The following is a 12,266-nucleotide window of genomic DNA, read 5'->3' as shown; positions in this document are numbered from 1 at the left end:
AAGCCCTTTGACTGTGCAGGTCATAAAATTCTAGTAGAGAAACTAAATGCTTTTCCTTGAGTGATAGAATCATGTGGTAACAGTAGGAAAAAGAGGGCCACATTAACAAATGATACAACAGGAATAAAAATAACTTCAAAGTGAAGAAATGTAGAAAATCTGTCCCACATGGTTCAGCGCTTGATTCACACCTGTTTTTGATCTATGTAAATGATCTATCTGGAACATTGGAGCACTCTTTGAAAATGGTATTTTTGACTAGGAAGGAAGGTACAAAAGAAGTGGAGCATAAGCTCAGATTGAGGAAGGATCGTAAAGGGAAGTGGCCATGCCCTTTCAAGGAAACCATTGCAACATTTGCTTTAAGTGGTTTAGGGAAACAGGGAAATTCTACATCTTGATGGACAGATGGTGATTTACACGACCACTCTCCCTCATACAAGCCGAGTGTTTTATCATTGACAAGACATCTCACATCTTTGTTATAATTGCCACATTCTATGTATACCCTTCACTAGGCCTCTTAATTATGATCATGTAGTTGAATTACAGCACTGGAAGACTGTTTGATGCAACTATTCCTCTTAGTGCTTTCATCCACTAGTCTTGCAACAAATTGTGCTTTGTGCATTCTTCTTTGTTCAACAACCATGTAATAAAAATTTATACCACCTTCTATGTGGAAAGCTGTAACTTGTTGATCTGGTTGTCTGGTTTTTGTGGTCTCATATCACATCAATGTTTTGTATCATGGTCCTGCTATTTATGGGTCAAATTGACATTTGTTAAAGAACATACCCTACACTGTGGGGTGTATTTTTCCTTCTTTGTGAGATTTGTGGTGGATCTTATACCAGCACTAGTGGGTAGTTGTATCCTGGCCAATGTAACATGGCAATATTTTGCCGACTCCAATACACCATCAGGTGAAAGTAGTAGTACCTTTATCCCCTCTTCTCAGAGAGTAATTTTTTGGTGGTCCTGATCCTTCTGTGCCACTTCCCTGTCAATCCACCGGCAGTGAAGATTCCTGAAATGCTTCCACAAGTTCTCTCTACTGTTCTGCTAAATAAATAGCCACACTTCTCACAAACAGTGGTATATTTTGCCCAACATTTTCACTATTACTTTTCACAACACAACTAACAATTGCTAATGTAATACCACTCTCTTCAGTACATTAAAATGTCTGTATATGCATACTATAGGACCTGAAAGAAAAACCAGAAAAATAACTACCACTCTCCAATTGTTAATTACACCCTTGTTGGTATGTCATTTACTCCATGGCTCTCAGCTTCAGGCACTTCTTGCACCATGGCACAAATCACTCCCAGACGACTAGTGGTTTTAATACCATTTTTACTGGTCCCCTTCTCTCCAGCTCCATCACTGCCCCACACTCATTGCATACAAGAAAGGAAAACACACAGTTTCCCTTTCCTACTACATTAATCCTTATTGAATTTACTCACAAGCATCTCTTGTCAGTGGCTTTCCAATGGTGTGATGGGATGTTTACAAATATCCTGAAACACTACAACTGCAGCACAAAAGCTCTTTCAATTTCTTCACATTTATTGAAAAACAGTCCTGATTTTATAATGATAAGGTATTTAACAGTCAGGAGTCTCAATATTTGTACCAGATCATGAATCTTCATACATCAGCAAACAATTTCAGATTTCATTTGTGGCAGTTTAGAGCATAGTTACATGGATGTGGTGCATATACACTGAAGCTCCAAAGAAACTGGCATAGGCATGCATATTCAATTACAGAGATATGTAAACAGGCAGAATGCAGTGCTGTGGTTGGCAATGCCAATATAAGACAATAATTGTCTGGCGTAGTTGTTAGATCAGTTACTGCTGCTACAATGGCAGGTTATCAAGATTTAAGTGATCCTGAATGTGGTGTTATAGTTGGTGCATGAGTGATGGAACACAACATCTCCAAAGTAGTGATGAAGTGGGGATTTTCCCGTATGACCATCTCACAAGCGTACCATGAATACCAGGAATACCAGGAATCCAGTAAAACATCAAATCTCTGACATTGCTGTGGCCAGAAAAAGATCCTGCAGAAATGAGACCAGTGATGACTGAAGAGAATCATTCAACGTGACAAAAATATAGCCCTTCCACAAGCTGCTTCAGATTTCAATGCTGAGGCATTCACCGAAACATAATTGATATGGGCTTTCAGAGCTGAAGGCCCGCTTGTGCACCCTTGATGACTCCATGACACAAAGCTTTACGCCTTGCCTGGGCCCATCAACACTGACATTGGACTGTTGATGACTGGTCAGACAAGTCTTGTTTCAAATTGTATTGAGCTGGATGGACCTATACGGGTATGGAGACAACTGCATGAATCCATGGACCGTGCATGTCAGCAGGGTATTGTTCAAGCTGGTGGAGGCTCTGTAATGGTGCTGGGCATGTGCAGTTGGAATGATATGAGACCCCCTGGTATGTCTAGATATGACTCTGACATGTGATGCACAAGTAAGCTTTCCATCTGATCACCTGCATCCATTAATGTCCATTGTGCATTATGATGGACTTGGGAAATTCCACCCGAACAATATGGCACCCCACACATACAAAATTGCTACAGAGTGGCTTCAGGAACACACTTCTGAGTTTAAACACTTCTGCTGACCACCGAACTCCCCAGATATGAACATTATTGAACATATCTGGGATGCCTTGCAACATGATGTTCAGAAGTGATCTCCACCTGCACGTACTCTTACGGATTTATGGACAGCCGTGCAGGATTCATGGTAATAGTTCCTTACAGCACTGCTTCAGACATTAGTTAAGTCCATGTCACACTCTGTTGCAGCACTACTGCTTGCTGGTGGGGCCCTACATGATATTAGGCAGGTGTACCAGTTTCTTTGGATCTTTGGTGTAGATACTACTTACACACATTGATTCATAGTTACATAATGTTCACATAACATCTGATACCTTTAGCCTAATTTTATGTCACTGTGAATCATAGTACTTTTCAGTTTGACTATTAGACTCTGACTGCCTCACTAATTAGCAGTACATTTTGATTGCTAGCAGTTGTGAGATGTTAACATGTGGACTGCTTAACATGGACTGACTAAGGCATCATCCAGCACAGCTATTTATAGATGTGCTTAAAACAATGTCCAAGTAGAAAAATCAACAACATTATTAAAAGTATAGATTGCTACTCACTGTAAAGATACACCGAGTTGCAGGCAGGCGCAACAAAAAGACTGGCCAATAACTAAATGAGTAACAGTCTTTTTATTGTTCCTGTCTGCATCTTTATGGTGAGTAGCAATCTATACTTTTCATAATATTTTTGATATAGATTTGCTTATTAATAAAACTTCAAAACCTGTAATTGTGTTATTGATATTAACCTAAAAGGGTTCAACGTCAGTGGAAAGGAAATTATGATGAGCAAAGGTCTGTTTAACTAATTGTTGGATATTGGGAAGCTGTGTTGTGAATATTATGTACACTCCAAAGGAGATTCAAAGAACCTGTCAAAACTGGCTAAAAAATGAAATTTTCTGGTACAAATAATTAGTCAACTAACAAGTTTTCCTAGTGAAAGTGAGCATTTTAGTAATTAGAAATGTCAGGGTTACAAAACTATGGGACTGAATTTTGAAAATAATCAGCTGTTAAGAATGGAACATTCTGGAAAACAAAAAAATTACAATTACTGATAATTTTTTAAACATTAAGTTGTAGGAGAGAGAGGGATGAGGGCTTTTAACTAAGCTACATCATTTTAGTCAGAACGATCTATTATTTCACTGCAAATTCCATCTCTGTGTGTTCTTGAAGCACCTTGAAATTACATAAATCTCTTTTTGCTTATTCTTTCCAGGTAATTTAACTAAGGGTTATGGTTAGTGATTGAGATATTATATCTTGAACAATTAATACTGATTAAATAAGTCCTGAATAAGAAATTAACTGTTTTGTGTAATTGTCTTATATGTTTTTTTTTGTAGGGTAACTGCAGCTGTACATGTCCATTTTCACAAAATGTAAAAACCCACAGCATATAACACTAATAATATTTCTTGATATGCATATAATAGAGGGAAAGATTCCACGTCGGAAAAATACATCTAAAACCAAAGATGATGAGACTTAACAAACAAAAGTGCTGGCAGGTCGATAGACACACAAACAAACACAAACATACACACAAAATTGAAGCTTTCGCAACAAATGGTTGCTTCATCAGGAAAGAGGGAAGGAGAGGGAAAGATGAAAGGATGTGGGTTTTAAGGGAGAGGGTAAGGAGTCATTCCAATCCCGGGAGCGGAAAGACTTACCTTAGGGGGAAAAAGGACAGGTATACACTCGCGCACACACACATATCCATCCGCACATACACAGACACAAGCAGACATTTTGCTTGTGTCTGTGTATGTGCAGATGGATATGTGTGTGTGTGTGTGCGAGTGTATACCTGTCCTTTTTCCCCCCTAAGGTAAGTCTTTCCGCTCCCGGGATTGGAATGACTCCTTACCCTCTCCCTTAAAACCCACATCCTTTCGTCTTTCCCTCTCCTTCCCTCTTTCCTGATGAAGCAACCGTTTGTTGTGAAAGCTTGAATTTTGTGTGTAAGTTTGTGTTTGTTTGTTTGTCTATTGACCTGCCAGCGCTTTTGTTTCGTAAGTCTCATCATCTTTGTTTTTAGATATAATAATATTTTATTGTTTACAACCATTAGATGAAATTATAATTCTCCAAAACTAGTTGTCAACAATGAATAATTAGTTCAACAACCATTGCAGTTTTCTTCATTTTGTGCAAAAGTCTTGTATGAATTCTCTACAAACCATGATCAACTGAAAGAAAAAAAAATATATAGCTTTCAGGAATGGTACAAGAACAAGTGGATAGTTCCACCTTTCTGTGTTTGTTGGTACATTACAACTATTTTTAATGGTGTAATACTTACAGTATTTGTTTCCATTTCCTTATTTGTCATATTTTTCCAGCCTTGAAGAGGTGGGAAGAAGAAATAAATAAAGTGAATTTTTACTTTGAAGAGGTTTCCAACAAAAGACAGTGTATTAGTTTTATGGTAATGCAAGAAATGGAAATAGAAAACCCCTCTCCAGCCAATGTGAAACTCTATGATTATTATCACCCAGAAATGACTATATCTAAAGTAAGTATTTATGAACAGTGTATCAAGTAACAGTTTTATTTCCAAGTGAGTAAATAAATTTCACACCTTTTGAATTGACTTGACTGTAGGAACATGTTGAAAAATTGGAAATATTACTCTGACTCTCCCTTTTCTAGTGTGTATGTTCTACAATATATTTTTATTTGTAGGTAATTAAGCTTTTTTTAGATAGTAGCACATATTCTGTCATAATAACATTGCAACTAAAGGTGTTAGCCTTTTCACTGAAGTTTAACACGTTAAGTTGTTGTGGTCAAAAGTTTAGCATCCAGCCTCTAACACATTAGCCCATTTGTAGCTAATGGTTCAGTCCTCAAATGCCCTCAATCTAAGCATTACACTTAGTGATAACTCCTATAGAGAGAAGATGTAGACTAGAGGATAGAATACACCTTTAGTTTTTAGTTAGTACAGTCAGTCCACCACTTGGTTTTCGTATTGATCATTGCGAAGTGTTCTAGGTGAAATGTGAGCTACAAAAGAACCAATTGGAACTGAAATGCCAGTTATAAAATTCCATTTGGAGTTCATCAGAGTGTTGTATGTGGGGTTTGATGAAGATGCATCATGTAATATTGCAATGTGTTCCAAAAAGACCACAGCATCCAGAAAAATGTTACCAACTTCAAGTAAACTTAACCCTTTGTTTCCTGACATAAGAAAAAATTTACTTTTTAACATTTTCTTTGCAGAATTTATGCTATTGTGGCCTCAAATGACAGTAGGATGTTTTGTAAAATTTTATTTTATTTTTCACAACTTTTTTCTCACCTGGTACTCAGAAGTGCCGTCAGACTCCATGGACAGAATCACAACATTCACAGAAAAATGCTCAAATTTTTGTAACTTGTACTTTATTCCACATAAATATTAAATATTTTTACATTAGAAAATTAATTTACAGAAATATGATATTTCTGAATTTTTTTTAAAATTTCGCATAAATTTATTCTAGAGCAACTTCACAGTACATAGTAACTTAGCTATACATTTTTGACAGTATATACATATCACATATTTAGTGATACCTCATGAAATTGTAGGAAACAGTTCTTTTTCTCATTGCAGCACAAATACACTTTACATGTACTACATTGTGAATGTGGTCTCGACTGAATTTTATTTTTCGCACACATTTCGCATCGTCCTCTTTTACAACCGAACACTACAAAATGGTTTCCTCGGTTGCCAAGACGTACATCCTTCAGAAGAGCAAAGTTACCCTTCCTTCTCTTTGGGAGAGTTATTTCATCTTTACAAGAGTTTCTCTTCTTGAGATTTGGCACTTGCTGTTCATTCATTAGCCCTAGTGCCACAACACGCCTGAATTCCAGCAGTGGCAGTGCCCCATGTAAGTCACTGAAAATGGCGTAAGCATTGACAAAAGCAGTTTCTATTGCTCCCCAGAAGAGACGGTGCCACCATTTCTTTGATCGCTTGTCAAGACCAGAAGTTGAACGTAATCTGTCTGCATGATCCACACCACCCATGTTTTTATTGTAATCACATACAATAACTGGACATGGTATAGTCATACTAGTTCCATCTTTCTGTTTTCTTGTCACTACGCTCTGTTCAGTGCCATGAAAGTTTGACGCAAAATACTCTACTTTATTTTCCTTCCATTGAAATACTGTTAGGTCTAAAGATGACTCTCTGTGATTGGATTTAGACATTTTTCTTTAGGTAAATTCCGTGGCAAACCTTTCCTGTTTGTTCTAATTGTTCCACAGGCAAATGTATTTACCGATTTCTGTGTGAGAAAAAGTGGACAGAACAACTAGTGAGAAGTAACACATTGTTGCTACAATAAAGTGTTCGCACAACCTGACGGTACTAATAAGTCCGCCTTATATTTTCCACTTTATGTCATTCACTTGTAACGTAATGGTTCAAACTATTATAAAAAAACAAAGAAGGTAAGTACGTACAATGGAAAACTCAACGGAAGTTTCAATAAATTGCGCACAAATTCAGGTAACTCCATGGAAACAAGCACATACAATCTTCTGTTTTCACAGCAGCGCGCGAAAAACAATTTCAAGCTCTGACCGCCAGAGAGGTCTATGTATTGCACAATAACATCTATGAAACAGTAGAGCAGAGTTACTGTTACGTACCGACAGGCTCTCAGATCACGAAACTGCACCATGAGAAAATAATGAGAGTCAAAACTTACTGGTACTTTTAAGTACTGTCAGGCAGCAAAGGGTTAAGTTGAGTGTCCTAATGTCTCCAAAACTGTGTTCCATGATTTATGTGTATTTCTCATATATTTCCCTTTTATTCATACATGATCCATAGCTTTTTAAAATCTTTACTTATGGTCACTACTTTATTTCCCTCTGTAAAAATGGTGGATACTGTTCATTTAAAAATACAATAAATCTACAAAAATACCTGTATTCACGAATGGAGTGAGAGAAAAATGACTGCTTAAATGCTGGTACCTGAAACTTGGAAAGTGGGCTTTTGCAGGATAGTTCACTGTGTTGTAGCATCTGTCAGTTGAAGCTTCTCAGGATTTTGGCACTGCTCTCCCATGGGTCAAATGAATCTGTGATTTCCTCACTGCCGTTCTTTTGATAAATTCATTATTCATTGTTAGTCATATTAAGTATGGTGAATAGTGAATAGTGTTTTATTCGTCTCATAACATACAATTTCTAATCATATGATTAGTGTACAGGAGACATGTCAAAAAATGGATAACACAACTTAGGGCTAATTGGTACAAAGAATTTTAGCATTAATTAAAACTTTTATTTTTCTTTCCTCCCTTTTGTGAAGGATAGCTAAATTTACACACAAGACTATATGTAAATTTATCCTGCTCAAATGTTCAGTTCATCCTTCATGAACTCCTCAACAGTGTAGTAGCAGTGCTTGACAAGTATATCATATAGCTTTGTTTTCAGTGTCTCTAGGTTCATACTCAGAACATTCTTTCCTTTTAGCTTGTTATGAGTTTTCATTGCCATATACTGAGGAGACTGCGCATATAGGTTTAAGCGATGAGTGGGAAGCATAAAATTGTCTTTGTTTCTCATGTTATATGCGTGATTGAAACAGTTTTTCTTGAGTAACTCTAAATTGCTATGTAGAAAGATGATAATATCATAGATGTATAAGGAAGGAACTGTTAATAACTGTTGTTTTTCAAATAGTGGGCGACATGATGTCCTTGGATGGGCAGTACACATGTTCCTTATTATTCTTTTCTGTAACTTTAGTATGCGCAATATATTGCTTGAATTTCCCCCAAAAATAATACCATACCTTACAGCTTATCGAAAGTAGCTGTGGTACGCAATTTTCCTTGTATTCATGTCTGTTGCATCCGCTAATATTTGCATAGCAAATGCAAAGCTACATAATTTGTTAAACAGGTAGTCAACATGTTTATTCCAATTTAAATTTTTATCTAGGTTTAAACCTAAAAGCTTCACAGAATCTACATCTTCTACATCCTGATTGTTATGAGTTATTTCAATTTCTTGGGGCTTTGACTGTTCTGTTCCGAACTGGACCATGTGGGTTTTGGGGATGTTCAATTTTAATCCATTCAGTTGGAACTATGTTTCTAGTTTGTTCATTGTGTTTATTATGTAGAGAGGGATGTTTTCTGGCTCCTGGTTTTCAATTAATACAGATGTGTCATCTGCAAATAAAATCGATGGAGCTTTTATATTGTTCGGTAAATCATTAACATAGAACAAGAACAAAATAGGTCCTAGAATCGAGCCTTGAGGGACACCTTGGGCTACTGTTTTCCATTTTGAATAGTAATTTTCTGCATTTAATGAGACAATCACTCGTTGTTTCCTATTTGATAAGTATGAAGTAAGCCAATTTAGAACATTACCCTTGATCCCATACTTGTCAAGCTTATAGATAAGCAGTGCATGATTTACAGGGTCAAAGGCTTTTGTGAGATCACAAAAGATTCCTGCAACTTTATTATGGTTGTCTAATGATGTGCTGATCTTGTCAATAAACTTGTTAATTGCATCAGTAGTACTTTTGCCACACTGGAAACCAAATTGGTTTTCCGTAATAATATCATATTTCTCCATAAAATTTCGAATCTGCATAGCAGCAGCATTTTCAAAGATTTTTGATAGGACTGGAAGGAGGGAGATGGGACGATAATTCCCCATATCCTCTCTTGACCCTTTTTTGAGCAACGGTTTTACTTCCACTTACTTCAGCACCTCTGGGAAGCTTCTTTGCTCAAAGGATTGGTTTATTATTTTAGACAGTGGGTATCCTATTATTTTACACACAAATTTAAGGACTTTTGCTTGTATTCCATCCCAACCTGCAGAATTTTGGTTTTTAGTTTTAATATAATTTTTTCTACATCTATTGTTGAAACTGTTTTGAATTTTGTGAGGCATTCAGAATTATGATTTAGTCCAAAGGGACATACATTTTTCTCATAATCTGCAACATTAACCTCTGGTTTCACTACATTAATGAAGAACTCATTGAAGCATTCTGAAATTTGAGCCGGATTTACAATGATCTCGTCTTCAAGCTTAATTGTACTAATTCCATGTCTAGAGGCTTTGATACCTAATTCGTGTTTTACAACTGACCACACTGCCTTTGATTTATTCTCATGTTTTAAGATTAATTTATTATTTGTCATTTGCTTTGCTGCTTTGACAACTTTCTTAAATGTACTTTTGTATCATTTAACGAACAAAAGCGCTGGCAGGTCGATAGACACACAAACAAACACAAACATACACACAAAATTCAAGCTTTCGCAACAAACTGTTGCCTCATCAGGAAAGAGGGAAGGAGAGGGGAAGACGAAAGGAAGTGGGTGTCTGTATGTGTGGATGGATATGTGCGTGTGTGCGAGTGTATACCTGTCCTTTTTTCCCCCTATGGTAAGTCTTTCCGCTCCCGGGATTGGAATGACTCCTTACCCTCTCCCTTAAAACCCACTTCCTTTCGTCTTCCCCTCTCCTTCCCTCTTTCCTGATGAGGCAACAGTTTGTTGCGAAAGCTTGAATTTTGTGTGTATGTTTGTGTTTGTTTGTGTGTCTATCGACCTGCCAGCGCTTTTGTTCGGTAAGTCACCTCATCTTTGTTTTTATATATAATTTTTCCCACGTGGAATGTTTCCTTCCATTATATTTGTATCATTTAACATATTCAATTTTTTTTATTATGTCTTAGTTCCTTATGTAGCTGCCTTTTCTTAGCACTGGAGATTTTTGTACCTTTAGTGATCCATTTTAATTTTGTCATTTTATTAAAATAAGTTTTTTGTGGAAACATTTCATTGAAAACATTTAGAAAATCCCTTAGAAATTCTTCAAAATTTGCCGTGCATGAAATATTTTTATCAAAGTGCCATTCTGTCTCCTTAAGCTTATCATGGAATAGAGTCAAAGTTTCTTGGTTGAAGATCCTTTTTACATAAGCTTTTTTACATGGGACTTCTCTACCTGCTCTGGGTAGCTCAATGAATAATGCTGAATGATCAGAAATTCCTAGATCTAGACAAAATTTATATCCATCTTCAAATACGTAATTCGTTAAAATATTGTCAATGCATGTAGCTGACTGAACATTTTCTATTGTAGATTCAGAAAAAATTAATTTGAAGCCATATTTTTTTTATTAAGTCTGTAAATTTTGATACCTCACATGTTTCATTCAACACATTAATGTTGAAATCAGCAGCAACCACAATTTTTTTCCTCTTTTCTTTACTGAGGCACTCTAACAAACTCTGAAATTTATGTAGGAAATGCTCAGTTGTCACCTTCCCTGGGATTCTATAAATTGGTATTATAACAACATTTAAGTCCTTTAACTCAACACAGCAACTTTCAAAAATACACTCTTCATTAAAACAATTGAAGTCACATCTTACATGGTAATCTAAATCAGAATGAATGAGTATGCATGAACCTCCCTGTGACTTATTTATCCTACAAAAGCTGGTAGCTACCTTGAAGTTTTCAATTTTATTTAAGATTTTTATGGTATCACTACTAAGTCAGTGTTCATTTAAACACATTACTTTAACAGTTAGAAATTCAGATAAAAAAAATTGTAGCTCATCTAACTTAGAGTTTCTGTCACATGAGTATTCAGCACTTAAACCATTTATATTACAATGCATTATATAGTTACTACTAAGATCATCAATTTTATTTTTTAAAGACCTAATATTTAATAATGAGCCATCCTCACAAAAGGGTAGGTCTGGATTCTTCTGTAGCAGCCCATCACCTTGCTCACTTGGCTTGTACATTTCTTTGTCACTTTGATATTGTGTACTTACAACCATAGTTACATTATTGATGGCACTGGATCTGGATGGTGCTGAAGTGATTTCCCTGGTGCCAGCCATAAAAAATCACTGTTCCTCTCTGGAGCTTTCCTTGTTCTGGAAGACACACGTACAGCAGCTTGTTTGTCTTCTGGTATTTTTGGAGCTTGCAAAATTTGTGCTTCATTTCTTTTTGGCTTGAACCATTTCGTAATTTGAGTTTGTTTCCCAGCTTGAATATTACTTTCTGGCCTATTGATGGCTATATTGATGGCTATATTGATGGCTATATTGTTCGCTGCATGAAAAGAACGCTTTGTTACTTGCGATCGATTTCCACTTGTCCTGGGTACTTTGTTGCACCGCGAAATACGAGTAAAAATTTTTTCCGTAAGTACCTCCTTTCCTAATGCATTCAAATGAAGACCATGAACTGTATGGAGCCTTCGCTCCAAACTGTTTATGTCAGTAACATCTATATTTACAAAGTGAGTACATATTTCACTGAAACTCTTGTTTGCGGCATGAATTTCACTGTTTACACATGACCACCTCGGTAAATCGTGACGATGCGGGATATTTACAATGAGTACATTCGTGTGAGATAAATTATTGAGGCATTTTCTCAATTCTGTGCTAGCCTTGAACGACTCATTTCTATATATGTCATTTGATCCTCCCAGCAATACAATAAAGTCATCCTTACACAAACTAGTTACTTCAAGTAATTTTGTAAGGTTTTTCAGTTCACTTAATG

The 12,266-nt window shown here is 36.3% G+C and overlaps 1 protein-coding gene across 1 annotated transcript in view; it reads left to right on the top strand.

Annotated features, from left to right (window-relative positions):
- The window catches only part of LOC124798416 (murinoglobulin-1-like), a 288,271-nt gene that overhangs the window by 203,920 nt on the left and 72,085 nt on the right, over positions 1 to 12,266 (top strand). Inside the window, exon 26 of the mRNA XM_047261813.1 lies at positions 5,018 to 5,190. Coding sequence (XP_047117769.1) covers positions 5,018 to 5,190 — 173 coding nt within the window. The remainder of the gene's footprint in view (positions 1 to 5,017; positions 5,191 to 12,266) is intronic.

This window comes from Schistocerca piceifrons, chromosome 5 (genome assembly GCF_021461385.2).
Source record: "Schistocerca piceifrons isolate TAMUIC-IGC-003096 chromosome 5, iqSchPice1.1, whole genome shotgun sequence".
Lineage (NCBI taxonomy): Eukaryota > Metazoa > Arthropoda > Insecta > Orthoptera > Acrididae > Schistocerca > Schistocerca piceifrons.
The sequence above is the reverse complement of the archived record's forward strand: the minus strand, read 5'-3'. Positions and strand labels throughout refer to the sequence as shown.